Source organism: Thamnophis sirtalis, unplaced genomic scaffold (genome assembly GCF_051295495.1).
Source record: "Thamnophis sirtalis isolate CommonGarterSnake01/CBP01778 unplaced genomic scaffold, rThaSir2_p1.2 scaffold_3, whole genome shotgun sequence".
NCBI classification, from domain to species: domain Eukaryota; kingdom Metazoa; phylum Chordata; class Lepidosauria; order Squamata; family Natricidae; genus Thamnophis; species Thamnophis sirtalis.
This window is the reverse complement of record NW_028261383.1, coordinates 168,069,287-168,090,609: the sequence shown is the minus strand read 5'-3', so window position 1 is coordinate 168,090,609 and position 21,323 is coordinate 168,069,287. Positions and strand designations below refer to the sequence as shown.

The following is a 21,323-nucleotide window of genomic DNA, read 5'->3' as shown; positions in this document are numbered from 1 at the left end:
GAAGGGCGCTTTAAATAGCGCATCGAAAGAAAATCGATTTAACTTAAGGTAAGGGTTAGGTTTAGGGTTAGGTTAAGGGTTAGGTTTAGGGTTAGGGGTTAAGTTTAAGTTTAGGGTTTACAGCGTGCTTCTGTCTCCGCGCTGTTGTCGCCCTGTTGATGATGTCAGTGACGCGGTTTAGTCGGGCGCGGTTTTGTCGTTCGCCCTTTTGTCGGTGAACCTATAATTCATACTTGTGCCTACACCAGGGGCGTCAACTCAGTCCCATTGTGGGCCGTATCAGGATTTTGTTTGCCCTTGGGGGCCCGGTTGGGCATGGCCTGGTCATCGTGGCCAATTGGGTGGGCATGACTGAGGTGGGCTGGGGCTGGGGTGGCCCTGCGGAAAACTTTTGGTCTATTGTGGGCTGGATCCGGCCTGCAGGCCACATGTTTGACGCTCCTGGCCTACACCATCCCATTACTATATATGTCTATGTCTATATCTGTGTCTATATCTATGACTTTATATTTTACAGCGTTGTAAAATTAGGGGTTAATTATGTGATATATGGTTCTGCTGTGATGCCAAGCAAGGGACATTGCTAATTTAAAAGAAGAATCATCTGACTCATGGTTAATACATGAAATAGAGTAGAATTGAATAAAGCTTTTGCTGGATTTGTATCCGTTCACTGAGAATCTACTCCAGATTTTGACCCAGTGTTGTCATTGGCTAGGAATACATGAGGGCATGTGGGTTTTTCCCAAGACACATTGTTAATTGTGACAGATTATATTCTTGTAGTGTTATCAGCTAGGCCAGTGGTTCCCAAACTTGGCAACTTTAAGACTTGTGGACTTCAACTCCCAGAATTCTCCAGCCAGCTCTGCTGGCTGGAGAATTCTGGGAGTTGAAGTCCACAAGTCTTGAAGTTGCCAAGTTTGGGAACCACTGAGCTAGGCCAAAGTTCTACTTATTTTCTCAGACCACATTTGTTCCAAGATACAAGCCATTTCAGAGTCAGCTGCGCTTTATAAAGCATGATACATTTTCCAAATGCATTCGTGAAATAACGTATGTTGGAACGTGAGCTTCTAAGTCCCATATTTTGCAGCCTCTTGGTACATTGTTTGGATGCTTGCTTATTTGGAGGACTACAGTGTTATTAACAATCATCCAGGGTTGCCATCTTTCAGCCAGACTCTCAATCAGTGTCTGAAACAGCTTCTTGGTCTTTGGAAATGTAGGTATTTCGACCTTTTTATCGCCACAAAATGATAGTCATTGCTTTTCTGGCCATTTGGCAACTCTCTTGCATATATGTACATGCAGCATACTGTATAACAATACACACCTTTATAAGAAGGCAAATAAGAAATGTCACCGATGGGAAGCTATGCCCTCATTTCCTTTCTGCTTCAAGCAGTTCTTTGGTTATACCATATCTCTTAGGATATTTCTTGACATGAATCCACCCTTCCACTTTTAAAAGAATTGTGTTGTACTATTGGAAAAATAGTCCTGGGATAATCTTGAGTTATCAAATGTTTGCTTGAATGTTCTTTACAATCTAAAAGTGGAACAGTAAAGCTAGCTGTGCAGAGGAGTATTAAGCCGTGACCAGTCAAAACCGCGCTCGACTAAACTGCGTCGCTGACGTCATCAATAGGGCGACAACAGCCAGCGCGGAGAAAGAAGGGCGCTTTAAATAGCGCTTTGAAAGCAAGCCGATTCAACTTAAGGTAAGGGTTAGGTTTAGGGTTAGGATTAGGTTAAGGGTTAGGTTAAGGGTTAGGTTAAGGGTTAGGTTTAGGGGGGTTAAGTTTAGGGGTTAATTTTAGGTTTAGGATTTACAGCGTGCTTCTGTCTCCGTGCTGTTGTTGCCCTTTTGATGACGTCAGCGACGCGGTTTTGTCAGGCGTGGTTCAGTCGAGCGCGGTTTTGTCGGTGAACTGTATTAACCATGTCGGAAATTCAAGTCAACTGGATGGTCCTTCAATATGGACAGAAAAAGCCATGTATAAACATAGCCTCACGCTTTGCGGTTATTAGTTTGATTACTTATTAGATTACTTATTCAAAACAGCAGCCCTAAAAAGACACAGAGACACCCTCCCCCCGCTCTAAATAGCCATAGCACTTAAGACTTATATACCGCTTCACAATGCTTTACAGCCCTCTCTAAGCGGTTTACATAGTCAGCATATTGCCCCCCAATAATCTGGCTCCTCATTTTATTGGCCTCGGAAGGCTGAGTCAACTTTAAGTTGCTCAGAATTGAACTCCTGGAGTGAGCAATGAGTTAGCCCTGCAGTGCTGGATTCTAATCAGTGCGCCACCATGGTTCTAAAAATCAGAATATGCATGGGGTGTATATTTTCAGGCCTTCACACTATTACTACCAAGGCCTACCCAAAGCTGCATCTTCCATTTCTCAGTCCCAAGGAGGCATAGCCGTTGAAGGTTGAGAGATGTTTTCTAGAGCAGTGTTTCTCAACCTTGGCAACTTGAAGATGTCCGGACTTCAACTCCCAGAATTCCCCAGCCAGCGAATGCTGGTAAGATCTTGTCATGCGTAAGAGGTCCTAGGCTATGTCTTGGGCAATCAGAGCAGCAGCCACAGCCTCCTTTTTCAACAGGTCCACTCTGCTATGGCTGGAACAACTCTGAGACAGAACCCTGGCATCGGATTTGAGACACTTCAGGATATTACAAAGTTGATGGTAGCCACCCAGTTCTTGGCGGACGCCACACTGGACGCGGTAAAGTATTCTTCCAGGGCTTTGTTTTCCTCAGTGGCATCCAGACGGTTGCTGCGGTTACGCAACTGGCAAGCAGTGTCCCAGGCGAAATGGCACTTGGCAGGGGTAAGATTACACAGGGGACAAGCTATTTGGCTCGGCCTTGGATCCCATTCTCATTGAAGACAATAACAAGCGTAATGGCTTCCCGTCAATGTCCAAGCGTTCAGACCACCCGCCGGCGCCTGACCCCCTGAGCAGGACTTCCAGCAGCAGAGGTACTCTGCCCCCCAGTACCCCAGACAGGGGGACAGGCAATTTTCCAAGGACAGATATAGGTTCCAACAGTCCAGCAAGCGGTCCTTTTGAGGGGGGATGGCTGCCCCTCCCGCAGAACAAAGTGATTCGGGACCGGATCACCCTATCGGCAGCCGCCTTTCCTTGTTTGCGAACCACTGGGATTGTATCATCACGGATGCATGGGTACTCCAGAGAGTCAGGTTTGGGCTACGGTTGGAGTTCCGCTCCCATCCCCCAAATAGATTCCGGATTTTTCCCTCCTCCAAGAACCCAGTCAAGCGCTCCCTCATGCGCAGCCATCCCGGTTCGGTTACATTGCTACCTAGATGACATCCTCGTACTAGCCACCTCGGCAGCTCGAGCAGAAGGGGATCTCAGTGTCACCATTAACACCCTATGGTCCCTGGGCTTCTCGGTCAACCTCGAGAAAAGCCATCTAGTATTAAGTGTTTAAGTATTTAATAAATTTATAGGCTGCCCAATCCCAAAGGACTCCGGGCGGCTTACAGAAATACATTTCCAAAAATAAAGAATTAAAATAGAGAGAATAAAAAAAAAAACAGATTAAAAGAACACTTCATACACTCAATCTAGGCGGGGCTGGACCTCATTCATGAGGTAACAGCCCCAGGCCTGCCGGAATAGCCAGGTTTTGGTAGCCTTTCGGAAGGCCGTGAGAGTCTCCACCACTAGACTCCAACATTTGGGGACCATTATTGACTCAGTGGAGTGTGAGGTCTTCCTCTCACAGGAGTGTAGGGACAGTATTGTAGAATCGGTTTGAGAGGTTTGCGGGATTCGATCTGTTCCCGTAGCTCTTCTTTCCAGGCTTCTCGGCAAGTTCATCTCCTGCATGGGGATAGTGCCCTGGGCTCGCCTCTACGCCAAGAGAGCTGCAGTGGTTCCTATTCCCACACCAGAGGAACGGGACGAGCAATGCAAGCTTCAAGGTCCTTGTGACCTCCCAGGTGCTTCTCCCCCTCTGCTGGTGGATGTTCCCAGCACTGGCCAGGAGTTCGCTGTTCAGGGAACCAGATAGACTGGTCCTAAATACAGATGCAAGCTTGTTCGGTTGGGGGGCTCACTTGGCGGCCCAGTTAGCACAGAGCCGGTGGACCCCGACGGACCTGCGGAAGAACATCAACTGGCTGGAGCTCAGGGCGATCCACCTAGCTCTCCGATGGTTCAAGACGACGGTCGCCGGAAGACACATGCTGGTGCTGACAGACAACGTGGCAGCTAAGGTTCACGTGACCAAGCAGGGAGGCACCCACTCCATGGCGCTACGCAACAAGGCAGTGCGTCTAGGAAATTGGGCGGAACGGAACCTCTTGTCGATTTGGGCAGAACACATCTCTGGAGTGGAGAATCAGCAGGCAGACTGGCTCAGCATACAGTAGACCACAGAGAGTGGCAACTTCACCCCAGGATCCTTGAGCAGATCTGCCAGAGGTTCGACTGACCGACTGACTAGATTTCTTCGCCTCTCCGTCGAACACCCAGCTTCCGAGGTTCATCTCGTGGTTCCCAACCTGAGGGGTGCTGGACATCGACTCCCTGCCCTGCAGATGGCCGTCGGGCCTACTCTATACCTTCCCTCTTGGTCCCCTCCTTCATGGGGTCCTGAGGAAGCTAGTGTTAGAGAGGGCAGAGATCATTCTACTGGCCCCTTACTGGCCACAGCGTCCCCGGTTCGCGGACCTAGTGGAGATATCGATTCCGCCCCATTGGAGAATCCCACAGGGGGAGGTGGCCCTGCGCCAGGGGAGCCTGGGGCACCCAGACCCAGAATGGCTCCACCTGACTGTCTGGTGCTTGAGCGGGAGCAACTAAGAGAGGCCCAATTTTCCGCTAGAGTCATCAGGACCATCGCATATACGATGCGACCTGGATGTCCTTCGTAGTCTGGTGTCGGTCTGTGCAGTTAGACCCGGCATCGGCCACAGTCCCTCAGGTGCTAGAATTCCTCCAGGACGGTCTGGAGAAAGGCCTGGCTCACAGTACCCTCAGAAGGCAGGTCTCAGCCTTAGCCACTTTCCTTGGAGGGGTGGGCGCCCAACCCTTGTCCCAGCACCCGGTCATAAAGAGGTTCCTCAGAGGGGCAGCTAATCTCCAGCAGCCGGTGGTTCACCGCTTTCCCTTGTAGGATCTGCCCACGGTGCTCCAGGCGCTTTTGGAGGCACTGTTCAAGCCCGAGGGAGGTGAGCCTACAGTTTTTAACCCTCAAGGTGGTCTTCCTTGTTGCGATCACCTCTGCCAGGAGGGTGTCCGAGCTTAATGCTTTATCCACCAGGGCAGACCTCTGCACCTTCCATGACAACAGGGTCGTGCTCAGACTTGATCCGGCCTTTATGCCTAAGATTAATTCCCCCTTTCATAGGGCCCAGGAGGTCATTCTTCCGGATTTCTGTCAGGCCCCTTCCACGGGAAGAGAGAGGGCCTGGAACCGCCTGGACATAAGAACAGCACTGCACATTTACCTAAAGCGCACGGCTGACTTCAGGCAGACGGAGGCTCTATTCATTTCCTTCCATCCCTCGTCCCGGGAGCCAAGGTCTCCCCGGCTACCATCAGCAGATGGATAAGGGTAGCCATTTCCAAGGCCCATGAGGCTCGAGGGCTGCCAGTGCCGGTGGGCATCACCGCACACTCTACCCAGAATGCAGCTACCTCTGCAGCCTGGGCCACCCAGGCTCCCATCGAGGATATCTACAGGGCGGCTGCCAGGTCCTCGCCTTCGCCTTTCATTTGGCACTACCGGCTAGATGCTTATGCCTCGGCTGAGGCATCCTTCGGGAGGAGGGTCCTTCAGGGAGTACACTTGGGGGACTCAGGCCCAAAAATCCCTCCCATGAACATCTAGCTTTGGTATGTCCCATTGTTGACTCCTCCCATGCCCCACCTCGGAGACTGTCAGTTGGTCTTACCTTAACTGCATGCCTCGAGGGTGGCATGGGAGGAGTCACTTCCCGCCCATTAGGCACGCTCTGTGCAAGGGCCTGAATGGGTTACCTACAGGTCAGTCACGGATCTGGGAGGGAGTTTGGGTGGCTCCCTGTCCCTTCCTTCCCAGGCTTTACTTCGACTGGACCATCGGTTAATCTGGAGAGTCAGGAGGAGGAGCAGAGTGTCCTCAGATTTACCTCAGTCTCCAGGCAAATGGGCCGTGTTAATACTCATTGTTGACTCCTCCCACGCCACCCTTGAGACATGCAGTTCAGGTAAGACCAACTGACATTCCCAGAAGTCAGAAAAAGGCTGAGTCTTCTGGAGCTAATTAGCTGTAAACTGATCAAACAGCTTTAACCAACTTATGTACACCCAGAATTGTCTGTAATTAACATACTGCCACAACTAAATACAGCAGTTTAGGAGAAGTTGTTCTAAGGTAAAAAGATAAAAGATTTCCCTGTCAGTTGTTATCTGATTCTAAGGCACGGAGCTCAACTCCATTTCTTGACCGAGAGCGCCAGTGTTGTCTGAAGACAATATCCATTGTCATGTGGCATGACATGGCTATATGCTAAAGGCGCATAGGGCGGTTACTTTCCCATCAAAGTGGTACCTATAACTCTACTTGAATTTACATGCTTTTGGACTGCTAGGTGGTCAGGAGCCATGGCAAGTAACAGGAGCTCACCTTGTTGTGTCGAGCTTGGGTCTCAAACCCAGGCTGTCAGCTCTCCAACTGACAAACATTTGAAATATCTTATACATTTTGTTTAAAGCATGTCGTCTTCCTTGGATCTAGTGTTGTCTGCACTCTATTGCTAAGCTAGGACTTATTTGAAATCTCATTAGCCCATACAAGGGCTTAGCATGGGTTTAGGAATACAGCTATTATGCCTGTATTCCTTCTGCTGTTAAGCCACAGCATACCACGATCTGTGAAACCATCTTATGTGGGAGATATAGTGGTTAGTGATACTAGGACCAGAGAAACCGAGATTTTAAAAAAATGTTCTTAACGACACAAAATGGTGACCTTGAGCCAATCGCTGCTCAGAAGAAAGGAAGAATCATCTACGTATATTTTAATTCACAGAGAAGACATACTATGTCACTTCCAAGTTTCAGTCATAAATTGTTGACATTGTTTGAAAGACCCATGGGGCTGCATTCAAGGCTTTTGTAAATTCATATAACTTCAATTGTGCACTCCTTTTTATACATAATAGAGCTGGAATGCCCAGCTTTGTTGCTGGCCAACATCAAGAAGGATCAGCAAATTTCAGAAAACAAAGCACTGAATAAAATAATCTTTTAACTAAAGACCATGTCTGTAAATTGACTTCTTTGATTTTTTTGGACTCTGTCTTCATATTTCATCATCCAGTTTTGCATATCTTCAGAAGTAAATTGACTTCTGAATGCATACACATATACTCTCTCACACAAGCCCTCTCATACAAATGCAGACAGAACCATTTTCTGTTCCTGTTACTAAGACAAGTGTGGCACTCAAGCTCTTCTTCCCACTAACTATATATTGGCACTACCCTATTCTCCCAGCGAAGGGAGAGAATCTGGCTGCAATAGGCCAGCATGCTTAAAATAGCTATGAAACTGGAGTGGGCAAGAAGCACTCTGACCCACTGGTCAATTTCAGGTGACCATTTGATGCCAGCTGATTGCTGAAATTCTTGCAAAGAACGAGGAAGGAAAGGCCCTGATCTCATCAGGCAAGGCACCTTTTACATTCATAGGGAACTATTGGACTTACAAGATAGATTTGGATTAATCCTTTTGAGAGGTCAGTGAATACTGAAATAGTGAAAGAGAGACACAAGGGACTTAGAAGCCAACAGTCTAAAGGGAGCAGGGACACAATTAGAAAAATTCAAAACCCTTCATAAGGCTTGCAGGTGGTTATAAACAGTGACCGGATCACACATTAGCCATGCAGAAAATTCCAAATCGGATATTGGCAATCCTATCTTTAAAAGAGTAAGCACAAATCAAAGGCTGTATTTAATGAGTTATGTATTGCTAAATATTTTTCTTTTAAGCTCAATTATATGTTACCTTACAAATCTGTGCAAACTCATATTGAAATTTTCATGCTGTGCGGAAAAACACTGTTTTCTAATTTATTCTTCCAGGGAAAAAAAACAACATAAATCCCCCAATTTAGAATGCCGCTGCTTAGAAGGAAGTGTCAGAAACAGGATATACATTGTTTTCTTTGACTCTCCTGGCCTCTCACTACAACCATCGAGTTTTCAAATTCTGAGGCTCGCTCTTCTTGTCAATGAATCAATAGCAGGCATGGATCATTAAAACTTACTTCAGGATTTTACTGTCCAGATGTTTGAACATTTGCCTCCTCATGCTTAGCAGTTCCTTTTAGTTCTCAATTAATAATAGTGCAATGGTGCAGGAATCCCGAGGTTTAAAATCCCCCCCCAAAAAAAAAATCACAATAGAAAGACCTTCAAATTCAATGGCCTGGATGAAATTTTGAGAAGTTATTGAGATTTCTACTGTGGCAGTAGATAAATCAATGGAAAAAAATTGCATGGGTTGTGTAATAAATATGTGTGTGACAGAGAGAACAGAGAATTTTAGGTACAATGTACTAGATAGATATATTGTCTTGACAACCTGGATTTTTCCAAGTCAATTTCTTTCTTCCTTACGTGTACTGCAAATTAAATCACTGATTACTCAGAAGGCCATATGGCATGCTAGTTCAATAACCGCTTGTACGCAATCGACTTTTCCTCCTATTAAAGACTTTCAACTTTTTATTATATACTCTTACCTTCACATAAAAATCAAGAAACTGCACTTTTGTTGTGGTAACTATATCCAAAGACTTTTTTAACCCAGCAAAGCCCATCATTTTTTCAGTTTTTATCCCTCCTCCTGAATGAATACAGGCACAAACAATCTTATCAAGAGTGGGCTTTTATTTTTTTTCCTTTTTTGGAATTTTTTTAAACCTTAGGTTCCCTTCCAGCAGCAAATGGGTGCCAAGGAAAGAGACCAACAAAAGAATCCAAATGCTCCCTCCCGCCGCCTAATCAACACATTCCAAGCACAAATTAAGAAATGCAAACTAAACCAAAAAATATATATATATTTGTATATATAATTTGTCTTTTTCTCTCCGGGTTGCACCCCACCCTGCTCCGCCTCCAATGACGGCTGGGGTTTTGTGGCTCTCTTCAGTAAGGGGGCAGCAGGGCACGCACACACACACAGGTGGTTGGAAAAGGAGGAGGAGCATCGCTGGGTTCCACTCCCTCCCGTTGCTCCCCAAGTCTGACAGTAGAAAAATATGGCAGCTGGAGCCACCCTTATGCTAGGCCAAAGCCTTCCGAGCATTCCTGGATGGCCAGTAGCAGCATGTGACGCAGTTTCTCATAGCTTTCATAGGCAGGGAGGTCCAGCTGGTTGAAACTGGTGGAAGAAAAACAGTAATTAAATGAGGGAAGGCAAGGATCACGTAAGCAGCTAGACTGTTTGCAGGCAATATTTTCGGCAATAACTCCCACCCGGGATCTACACTCACCCCTTTGAAAATTAATGACCACCGATTAAAATTATATACAGATATCACCAATTCTTCCTTCATTTGTTTTTTTTTTCCTCCTTCAACCTCACAGCAGACCTAAGTGGGAGATTGTTTAAAGTGGTATAAAAATCCCCTGCAAAATAATTAAAGCCTCCTCCAGGTATTGCAGGAATACAGTTGCTTAAGTAGCTGTGTCATGGGATAAGTATAAATACGCAAAAGCAAAAAAAATTCCAGATCTTGCAGAAGTTGATTAATGCCTTGATTAACAGTGCTATTCCTTTGAGTTGAAGGAGTTATTGCAGAGGGAAGCACTAAAAGAAAAAAGACCTAGGAGAATTCTTCTGATAAACAGACACATATCAATAATGGGTTTTATCCAACACTCCCCATCTGCCCCTTACCACGTGTGAGCAGAAGGCAGTCTGTCCGTTGAGCGGTCATCTCTGTGGATCTGAAATTTCTGGATACCATTCATGCCCTCTAGGGCAGCAAAGCCCTGCAAGGGCACCTTGGACGTGCCAGTGACGAACTGCAGGAACTTCGCTCTGTCAGCCTGATCAAAGGAACGCAGTGCTCGCCAGAACCACTGGATCTATGGGGAACGAAGGAAGGAGTGGGGTGCAATGTCAAGAGTTTTGTTTTTGTTCAAAAATGATGAAAAATTTAGACCCTTCAGGAAAAAAAAAAGGAGGATACCCAAAAAAGGATAAACGTTAAGGACAATTTAGTCCCAGAAAGGGACCCGTTTTAATGTGGTTTTTGTAGCAATAATATGATGAATTCTGGAATATTTCAATATCCCCCCCATTAGATTTTAACATTGCCTCTCTAGATGGAAGGAACCTTGGAGGTCTTCTAGTCCAGCCCCCTGCTCAAGCAGAAGAAAGAATACAATCTCAGACAAGTCACTGTCCAATCCCTTCTTTAAAACCTCCAGTGATGGAACTGAAAGCCTAACCTGGATGGAGTTTGCCTGATACTTGTGATACTCTGTATTGGATTTCAGGTCATCAATATCAATGGTAGGTAGCCCCGAAATTAGAAGCTCCAGCTCCTGTTCAGTGAAGATGGAGATGAGGCGCTTGGGGATGATCTCATAGAAGCCCTCCAGAAAGGCAGCCAGCTGCTTGCGGATTGCCCCTGCCGGAAGAAAACAGGATGCTTTGTTGGAAAAATTCTTCTTTAATTAATCCCTAATTCTCCTTAGAACCAAATCTATAAATGAATTATTTTTGATATTGCCTCTGTGTGCAATTTTACCATCTGTCCTTCAGTTAGTTGGGCACAGAAGTTTCAAAAACCCCAAGAACTGATACATGGGTTGGACCCTGCCCCGTCCCAGACCAATTGTGTCCCGACGTACCTGTCATTCTCATCTGACACACCAAGTGCACGTATTCCTTCTTGTTTTCCTCAGTCACAAGAATGTTGGCTCCGTTGGGCTTGAGGTCACGTACCTCACATACACCAAATTCTTGAACCTATTTAGCAGGGCGAAACGGGGGGGGGGGAGGGGAGAGGAAAGGGCATCAAAAGAGTGCTAAAAAGTTTGAACCAGAGAATAGGACAAGGTTACCACTTTAACATGGGGTTACCTCAGTGCTGAAGGTGAGATCATAGCCCAGCGTGGAGACATCATTCTCCAAGAGATACACCAGTCCCTGGTAGAAATGGTAATCCTCGCTCTCCATATCTGTGTACCTGCAGGCAACTGGCTGGATTAGAAGTGGCTCCCAGACAAGAAAGCTCAGGAGATGCATCCATTCATTTAACAGCCTTAAAGCAAATGCATTACTTACCTGACTGATTTGCCCAGGATATGCTTGTAGAAGGAACGGGTGAAGTAGCATTCTAGTAACCGATTGTCATATACTGCCTTTGCCACAATGCGCCCGACAAACTTGAAGTAACTCAGGTGGTTGGGGTTACAGTGGGAAGAAGGATTGATGGTGTAGGTAACCCGATCACCAGGCGATGTGCGGAAAAGCGCATACATGGGGTTAAACATCTCCCGTGAGATTATCATGTACCACTCACGTAGCAAGCCTCCAGCATCCTGGCCTTCTTCTCCTTCAAATACTATGTACCTAGCAGAAGGAAGATAATATACATACATAATAGCACGGTCAAAGGCAGCAAGATGTTAAAACTGCCAAATTCAATCTTATGTCTTCAGTTTAAGGAAAAACCTAAACTACACATATATTTTATATGACTTTTTTCTGGATATCAGGATTCAAAAAACCCAAAAGAACAACTACTAATGATAATTCATATGCCATGACACCAATTTCACCACAGGCTGTAGCAAAATTTCAGCAACTGGACAAGAATATATTGCTTACAGCCTGTTTTTCATTTCTTCAGGTGATTTGCGATGCAATTCCCGATAAGAATCTTCAAAGACGTGATCTCGACGCACGTGCACAGCCATATCTTCTTTCCTCAGCCCTTCATCCAACCTTTCCAATTCTTGCCGGAAATACCTGCAAAGGAAGATTGAGGATGCAGCATTACTGTGCCACTGTGTGGTCTTCACGACAGTGACCACAGAAAACGGAAACTAACTTAAGCATAGTTTTCTTAGGCACAGAAAAAATCCAGTAGTCTGCCAGAGGGTCAAAACATTTTTGCTTATCACACCTGGGAAGCAGAAGAAACTGTCGTATATTTGTTCGACAACAAAATCAAAATCAAACAAAATCAAAGTCTAACAAGTTACTATTGTTCGATTTTGTTTTGCACTCGTCCCAACGACTAGGGTAATTAAAAACATCAAGAATATTCAAATGCAATAGGAAATTAATGTGTTCCAATGTGGAACAATCTGCCCTAGTGCTCAAAGAGGAAGCCATACTTCCACTCCCTCCTGCTACCTTATTTTTAAAGAAGGAACCCCAAGTGTTATCCCACTCTGAAACCTACTTCCGTTTGACATCAAAGTCCAGCACACGTATGTAATCAACAAGGACTGCAAAGGGACCATCAGCCAGGTGGGTAGTGGACTGGCGCAGGATCTGGTTCAGCACAGTCCGATGTGTCTCTGCAAGTTGAGAGAGGTAATGATAAATCCACAGTCTTCCCAACCAGAAACTGATTTTTCAGCTACCAGAATATCTTCTGCCCCAAAGTTGAGCCCAATTAACCATATGGTGCCAGTCATGATTTATCATTTACGTCCCATCCCTTGTGAATTCTCTTATGGCAATATTTCCGGTACTCTAATAAAAGAGTTCCTTCCAGTTCTTTTGACGTAAGTCTGGTGTGCCTCAGCTTGAGCTTACCTGCAAAACGGAGGAATTTCTGGGTATCCGGGGGAAGGCTGGAGGAGATATGCATGGATGAAGGCTCACGGGAGAAAAAGGGGTCAAGGGAAGAAGGTGTTGCTGGTGTCAGTGGGGCAGGTGAAAGTGGCGGGGGTTCATCCTTGATGTGAGCCAGCTGACTTTCCCGAGTGTCCCGTACTGGTGGCTTGCTTTCTCGCTCTGTCGCGTGCACCAAAAAGAAGGCCTCCACTGCAGGCTGTAGCACTGCAAGCGAAAGAAGAAGAAGAAGGAAAAAATAAGTCCCAAGAGGAAGTGAGGGCTAAACTAGTTGAGACATGTACAAGCAGCCCCAGAACCTTACCAAGCACAGCGTGTTGGTCATGGGATTCTTCCAGCTCTTTCAGACACTCGCCCAACATGTCCCACAATTCATCCAGACTAAGCTGCTCACTGAGCAAAGGAAGATCTGGAGGGCGCTCTTCTTTCTCCTTCTCACCCTGCTGGGCCCCTTCCAACACTGTGGAAACAAGGAAGTTGAGTCCCAGAGAGACCACGCCTTCAAAAGCAATCTCCCCACCCTACCTCAGATACGTGTAGATTTGTGACATGCAGTGTGTTTGTCCAAAAATATGAGAACACCAAACAAGGGCTATGTCGGGGGCCAACGGCAGTTAAATTATTACCTTGCCATAATGCAGAAAAAAATAATTATATTTTCTGTGGCTAAGGAAAAGCAATGGTGTCAGAGGAGGCCACTGTAGCAAAACAGCATGGAAACTGGGAAGTGTTTTCTGCCAACATCAGAAGGTAATCGTTTCTCATATTTTTCAGCAGTGGGCTGCAGATTTCATAGAATTCAGGGCAGTGCAAATAAGGATCTCGCACAGATTGTCCATTGCTGGCATTCTAAGATATACTTGCTTTCCCATACTAATGGCAGCTATTGATTAACCTCCCAAACTGATGATACTAACCAACTGACTGGGTGTCTTGCGTGGTGGGTGATGGCTGATCCACATCCATTGGGGATTCATCTCTCCTTACAGATCCCTCTGCTTGGTTTGACTCCGACTGAAGAGAAGAGAAAGACACCAGTGTCTAGAAGCTGCAGTCTTCTAGAAGTACTGGGGGAAGTAAGTGCTGGGAGATCAGCCCAATCACTTTCCCAAGAAAGGGTAGAAAATGGAATCACACTGAACTGGACATGGTAGCACTACCAATTTCCCCACCCACCCAACTACAAAGACCAAAGGAGGTTAAACATGCTACTGCACACAAGCTAAAATTTGCAGGAAGAAAATTAAACAAAAAGGCATTGCTACAAAAATAGAGGATAGAAGAAAAAAAAGCAAGATGCATGAGATGCCTGAAGGCCGATCATTTATAGCCTGGAGCAAAGGTTTTGCATGCACTTGAATGAGAAATTCTATAAAAGCACAGAACAGCAGTGGGGGAGGGAAAGGGGGGGGTTGCCATCATTGAGGCCTTTCCTGCAGGAGAGAACTTTTAAATTGAAATTACACACTGTACGAAAGCAGCTTGGCTTCAATATACTGCTGACTCTACTATCTACTCTTTATCTAACAAGAGACATAAGCAATAATCTTATGCCAACCTTGGCGTGATTAGTAGACCTGGTTATTATTCTGAGAAAAATCCAATGCGTGAGGCTCATCTCTTTCTACAATAGCATTTATAATGTAGCTGGCTGGAGAACCTCCTGTGAAGCTGGAGAATTGTGGTCTCAATGACGCAAACGATTATCAGTGAAACATCTGGAGAGAGTGGGCTAAGGATTTCACATATTTGATATCATCAGCTATTATCATGTACACAAGTAAAAGATGTGTTCAACCAATGTGGGTTGTGCCTTATGCCTGGTATGTACTAAATTATTTCTAGCTGCTAAAACTCAGAAGTAAATGCAATGTTGTATCTCTGAAAGGCAGCAAAAGACAGCAGTAAGTGGTTGATGCACAAACCAGAGTTTGGATTTTGTAACTCAGTGAATGCGATGTACAATTGCTGCAAGTAAAAACTCAGCTTTACTCCACAACCTTTATTGTGGGTGGTACAAAATAGATGCTGGATCTAAATTGAGTTGGCACTACCACAGATGTCAGCTCATTCACAGCCAAGCACTTGAATCTGAGTGCTTTGAAGTATGGAAAAGAGAGTAAGGTTGAAGAGCAGAGAAAGGTAAGCCATAACCATGGTTATCGATCATATATATTCAACTAATAACTAGCAGTTTTGGGTGTTCCGCTATTCTGTTAAATCCTAGAACGTGTCAGTAAACTTGAGTCCTTCTGAAGCACTTTATTTTGCGAGCTGTCAGATGAAACCACAGCAGAGATTCCTGGCTACTGTTTTTCTGCACCTTTGCCAAAAAGGCTACCCTAATGCCTACTTTTAATTTTTTTTTAAGATTTAATAAATTCAACAATTAAAAAAGCAAAAATGGAAAATGTGCCAAACCGATCTCATCCATAAGTGTTGTATTTCTAATTTTCAGCCAATACTTTTGGGTATTAAAGAAAATTGCTGGAATTTCAAAATCATTATTTTCTTCTAATCCTGGCCAAAGCTGTTTCCCACCCGAGTTGTAGTCCAACCTTCCCTACTATGAGCAGGCCAAGCAAAATAAGTGATACGATTACATTCTCAAGTTTCAATCTAGTATAGAAATAACAAGAGTTATGATTAATTTATTCACAGCAAGAAAGAACAAGCTCTATCATAGTGGAGCGACTTGAGAAGGAGAGGATCTGGCATTTACTTGTATTGTCACCTCTCTCGACTGTACTTACAGATCTCTCAACACTCAAGAAAAGGTAAATAAGTTACAGTTAGGGAAAAAAATGTCTTACGCCACCACCAAAAGGCTAGAGAGACCTGCCCACTTAGAAAAAAAGAACACGAAATACATGTTGAGACGGTTAAGAGAGTATAAAACAATTCTACATGAATGAAAAACCCTAAGGATACAATTTGTTAAGACATTCTGGAAATAGTTTTGAAGCAAGAACTCTCAGTCAACTCTAAAAAGACAGAGTGAAGGAGGGAGAGAGAGAGAGATCCAGCCAGCTACACAAGAGCAATGCTTCTAAATTAACCTGCTCCTAAACTAGCCTGTTGTTCTCTGAGAAGTAGATCTCTGTGGGGTACGTGATAGCAATAGCAATAGCAGTTAGACTTATATACCGCTTCATAGGGCTTTCAGCCCTCTCTAAGCGGTTTATAGAGTCAGCATATCGCCCCCCACAGTCTGGGTCCTCATTTCACCCACCTCGGAAGGATGGAAGGCTGAGTCAACCTTGAGCCGGTGAGATTAGAACCGCTGAACTGCAGATAACAGTCAGCTGAAGTGGCCTGCAGTGCTGCGCCCTAACCACTGCGCCACCTCGGCTCAAGTGATGAAGCTCTCTCCTGCACAAAGAGGCTCTGATGACCAGAGCAGATAACCATAAAGGAGAAACGATGAGAGAAAAAAAAAAAGAATGAAGAAAAAAAAAAGAGTTTCAAATAAACAAAATGAGTGGCCTACAAGCGCCACAGGCACCATGCTAACCGTTGTTGCTTGCTGCTGCCTCCGGACCCTCTGACCCTCACGTACCATTTGTATAATGGCGTCAGCCTCAGCCTCCAGCTGCCGAACAGCGGCCTGGATGCTGCTAACTGAGCCCAGACCGGAAGTACCTACACACACACACACACAAAAGAGAGAACAAGAATGAAGAACTAGCCCCAATATACTAGGATTCAGCCCAATTGCAGCTTTGGGCTGCGGACTCTGAATGGCAGATGCAACCTGAGGATCTGCCTGGACTGATCCCCTGCCCGACATACCTAGCCTGCCTGTCTGTTTTGCCTTTTTGTTGGCCCGGCGTGTGTCATCCCGTAATTGAATGATGACCTGCAGCACCCTTAAGAAGAACTTCTGCGTGGAGGTTTTAGAGGTCAGCATAGACATTGAAGGTAGCTGGAGCTCCCGACCACCCAGGGGACGTTTCTGCGAGGCCACAATCACCACGTTTTCAGCGATGTCAAACCTGTGAGGGCACAGGGTTGGAAAGGGCAAAGGTCAGCGAAGTGCACTCAACAGGAGGAGAGAAGGACCAGCTGAGAAGAGACTCACCGACTCTGCATCTTGCCTTTCAATTTGGTGGTCTGAGGCTGCTCCTCCGGGAGCCCATCTGGTGACAGAGACTCACACTGCGCTCGGCGCTGCTGTTCCAAATTGTATTCTCGCAGCTCTGCCAACAGTGTACCTGGAAAGAGAGAATTCGGGGCTGAGAATATCCCTTACCTCCCAAAAAGTACCCAAGACTGTGAACTGTATCTGACAGGATTAAAAGATCAGCACACAATTATACCAACGTAAAAACCAAGACAACAACAACAACAACCCTGGCTGAATAGAGAACGCTTGTGTCAGGGAACAGAAAGTTAATAGTGAAAAGGATTCACCAGCCTTCCCGTGAACGACAATTCCACAACTGGGGTGCAGCTGTTAAAAATGTTCCTTTCACATGTCAAAAATAACTGAGCATAAGGCAAAATTAGAACTCAACAATGATCTCTTATCACTTCAGAGGGAGTGGCCAGGAGGATATCGGCGATCCTGGATGTAAACCATTTTTTATTCCTACAGATAATATCCTCTAAGATACTTATGATCAACTCTGCTACTGGATTCTAATGCAATGAGAACATCCAAAGATTCCCAGGGAACAGGTCCACTAAGGTGTATATCATTTTCGTGAGCTTTGGCATCACCAAAGATGGAATTGATCTATTTGGCCTCCAGAAAGAAATCTAGATCCATAAACCACAAGCAATTGCACTTCTTTTGAAGCACTGATCTCTTTCCACCAGTCCGGAGAAATCGCTTCCTAATAGTAGCCTATATATTGTAGGTAGTTCTTGCTTGTCAACCATAACTAGGACCAGCAACTCCATTGCTAGGTGGTGTGGTTGTTAAGTAAATCTTCCTGTGTTTGAAGTGGAGACGCTGCAATGTTTGTAAATGTGACAAAACTATTTTTCCCAACAGTTGTAAAATCAGACGGTCACTAAAAAAGGCAAAAGCTACCTGCAGAGTGCAGTTCCCTGTACAGAGGATGTTCTAAGAGGATCATCTCAATTTACAGCAAAGGGAAAAGGCTTTTGAAACAATCCTGGCTGCAAGAGAGACTGCTTCAAATATTGGCTACAACGTATTCTCAAATGTGACTTTAAACTTGCACATCAGGAACACTGAGTTGTTTCTTTTAAAGAAGACCCTTTTTCTGGCTTCATCTCTGCATGAAAAGACAAGACTTGGGTATTTAATCTACAGGGCTTTCAACGGGGGCCTTTACCTATTTGTTTGCAAAGAGTGTAACCCAGTTGCCGGGCCCCATTGAGCAGAAGCTTCAGCACAGTGTCACGTGTGGTTGGGTCCCCTCGCGACAGTTGCAAGAGAACATTGGCAGCATCCTCCAGGCCTTCTTCAGAGCAAGAATGAGATGTCAACACCTGGAAGAGGAGAAGAGAGCTTTGCTGTAGAGCTAGACGTTTTGGCCTCTCCCCCCCATCTCTTAATGTGTCATGTGGGGTCACTCCCATCACTCTATTATCACTCACCTCCACAGACAGCTGAAGCTGGTTCTCCGTTAAGCCCGAAGCTGCCATTTTGCTATCAGTCCCACCTCCGCCTCCTTCGCCCACCTTGGCTGGAGATTTGCTTGGTTTTGCGATAGCTGCAAAGATAAGAGAGGCCACATGCAAAATCCAACCGATGAATTGAAACCTTCTATACTTTATATGCAAGCCTCTCCTGAATGTTTTTCTGACAATTCTATTTTAGGAGCCTTCAACACATCACAGAAACCAATAAAATAGAGATTCCTTCCACCATCTATGTTTCTCCCACTGATAATAGATTCAAGTACAACAGTTAAGGTAGCAGATGGAGAGTGGAAAGGCCCCAATTAAGGTCTCTCTGTTCAACTGTGAAGTTCACAGGAACTTTGGACAAGTCATTAACTATTACTCCACCCTGCCTCACACAATTATTATTATCTGGATCACATGAAAAGTCCTCTTCCCCCCACATGTTCACCTTGAGCTTTTAGGAAAAAGATAGGACATAATCATAGTAATTCTGTGAGAGCACAATGAAGATTTAACAGAGTACTTCTACTATAGCTTTCATCTTAAAAAACTTCAGCTTACTAGTCTTTTAAAATATTGTTAACTTTCATGTTGCTTATTCTGATATATTTGAAACCAAATGGCCATGTCTAACAAAGCTTTAGAAACCAGAGAATGACTGAATAAACAAAACTATACGGGATGTGAAGCATCAGCTAAAATAATCTCCCACCACCCCCAAAATAGCAATCTTGTGACCAGGTTTTAATATAAAAAATCTTTCAGCCTCATCTTAATCAAAGTAATAGCGTGACATGCCACCTCTGTTAAAGGAGTATAAGACTATTGAAGGAGAAATAATGGATTAACTGAAACACCAATCCCCTAAATCCAATGAAATAGAAAGTCCATCAATTTAGAGAATGCGTCTCAAAAGTAGATGCATCCAGAACACTTTGGTTATAACTGAGGCCTCAGCAATTCAAGCAAGAGCTAGCTAAAATATTGTCCTGTGCGGTTAAGACAGATGCACTGTAAATTAGGCATGAGAAGCTCAGGACCATTTCATTGCTAACTGACATTAATTTCAAGGTGGGTGCCTATAACGGGACTGGATTAGAATGTACAGCATTCTTCACAGTTCAACTTTCGATCAAATCAGTCTTGCAAAAATAATGGTTATCCTCCCTCTATGCTGATTCATCAAACTTCTTTTAAGAAACTTCAGTTCATCCTGACCACGGTCTTTATCAACAGCCTGGAGAAAAGGCTCCTCTCAAAAGATGCCAGAAACCTTGAATCTTGCCTAAGATTAGCAGTGATTCCACTTGCGTACTTGAATGCAATCCTCTTTTGGTAAAATTATACCCTCAATTAACCTCCCAGAAAAACCAAGGACCATTTTTTGTTTTACTTTGAGTTAGCATGTTTCATTTATTCTATTTGATTTATATTCTGCTTTTCATTTTGGAGCACAAGGCAATGTACGTGTTGCTCCATGGTATTCTAAATATCACGGTCACATGATTCTTGCTTTTCTGGTCAGTGGGGAAGATTCCTAGTAGCTGGGAATGAGGCATAAGTATCGCTTATAATCCCTGCAAAGCTAGATTAGGTTTCTCTTTCTCCCCGCACACACACACCTCCCAAAATGAGAGGACTTACTGGACACAGCAGCTGGAACGGTTGATGTGGTGGTTACTGTGGCAGCAGCCCCAGAAGCGGCGATCGAAGCGGCAGTTGCAGCTATAGCTGCCGCTGCCAAGGCAGAAGCAGGGACAGGGACTGGGACCGGGAGGGGGGCAGGAGCAGGGGCAGGAGTGGGAGCAGGGGTAGGGGCAGGAGCTGGGGTGCTGGCTGCATTAGGAACAACGTAACTGGTTGCTCCCTCAGCCGCGTTCTTGTTCTCAGGAAGAGCAATGGAGATGAGAGACAGCAGGCGCAGCAGCTTTTCAGTCAGCAGGGAGCTCCGTCTGATCACTGGGTGCGACAGCATGTTCATCAGCTGGCCCAATGGAGAGGCTTCCAAACTGTAGGGGGAGCTCTCCCCTTCTGAGCCAGCGCTCACAGGCACAGATTTGATAGAGTTCTTGCCCTTGCGGCTTACATTCATGTTATCCAGTTTGACCAACAAGTCCCAGAAGTCCGTGGAGATGCCACTTGTGCCCATTTGACCTGGGCAAGGACTGCTTGACTGCTTATTACCACGCTCCCGCTCATTTTCACAGTTGGTCTCTTTGGTCCGCTGCTGTGTGAAGTGACTGGGAAACACCTGGAAAGGTAGGGGAAAGGAAAGGAGGGGAATTAAACCTCTTTCCAGGATCTCTGAATCCATGCTGGGAGCCCACGTTCAATTTTAAAAGTTTACTAGTTGTTCCTCTCTAATTTCACAATATAACAATGGCACTTTCTCAATTTAACTAACTCCCCCAAGTCCCCACATGCATATGCCATCTTCTAGGGCTAGATTCTCTAGGTTCTGGGGGAGTGGGGGGAATGAATCAAGCTACCTTGAGGTCCTATAAATGTAATTTCTTAATAAACAAACAAATTAAAATAAACCTTGAGGTTCTATAAATGTAATAAATAAATAAATAGTAAAATAAACAAGCGATTAACTGCCTTGATGTTAAAGATCAGTTGGATTCTTCAGATTCAGAACCTGAAGAGCTTCACCAGGCAAACCCTTAGTCTCCGTGGCAGGATTTAACAGAAGAGAATGCCGCGGGGAAGAGGCATCTGAGGAGATGCAGTTGCAGGCTGGTCTGGCTGACCCAGAACTTGAGTTAAATAAGCCCCTGCGGCAACTGCAGGTTACATATTATGAAGGGTAGACCAAAGAAAGTCAAGCCAACTAGATGAAAGAAAGAAGCC

General features: G+C 45.1%; 1 protein-coding gene across 14 annotated transcripts in view; it reads right to left on the bottom strand.

The window, feature by feature from the left end:
* Window positions 1-8,917: 8,917 nt before the first annotated feature.
* The window catches only part of HUWE1 (HECT, UBA and WWE domain containing E3 ubiquitin protein ligase 1), a 109,465-nt gene continuing 97,059 nt past the window's right edge, over window positions 8,918-21,323 (bottom strand). For 12 of the 14 annotated variants that reach the window (XM_087710819.1, XM_087710818.1, XM_087710821.1 and 9 more), the window contains 17 exons: window positions 20,115-20,721; window positions 18,441-18,556; window positions 18,176-18,332; window positions 16,951-17,083; window positions 16,662-16,864; window positions 16,384-16,511; window positions 13,787-13,883; window positions 13,174-13,329; window positions 12,831-13,076; window positions 12,472-12,589; window positions 11,892-12,032; window positions 11,346-11,633; window positions 11,142-11,247; window positions 10,910-11,027; window positions 10,505-10,686; window positions 9,948-10,138; window positions 8,918-9,428 (listed from right to left, as the gene is read on the bottom strand). In XM_087710819.1, coding sequence (XP_087566945.1) covers window positions 9,326-9,428; window positions 9,948-10,138; window positions 10,505-10,686; window positions 10,910-11,027; window positions 11,142-11,247; window positions 11,346-11,633; window positions 11,892-12,032; window positions 12,472-12,589; window positions 12,831-13,076; window positions 13,174-13,329; window positions 13,787-13,883; window positions 16,384-16,511; window positions 16,662-16,864; window positions 16,951-17,083; window positions 18,176-18,332; window positions 18,441-18,556; window positions 20,115-20,721 — 3,090 coding nt within the window. In that variant the 3' untranslated portion in view covers window positions 8,918-9,325. The remainder of the gene's footprint in view (window positions 9,429-9,947; window positions 10,139-10,504; window positions 10,687-10,909; window positions 11,028-11,141; window positions 11,248-11,345; window positions 11,634-11,891; window positions 12,033-12,471; window positions 12,590-12,830; window positions 13,077-13,173; window positions 13,330-13,786; window positions 13,884-16,383; window positions 16,512-16,661; window positions 16,865-16,950; window positions 17,084-18,175; window positions 18,333-18,440; window positions 18,557-20,114; window positions 20,722-21,323) is intronic. The other 2 variants (XM_087710825.1, XM_087710830.1) reach the window with 1 other exon arrangement.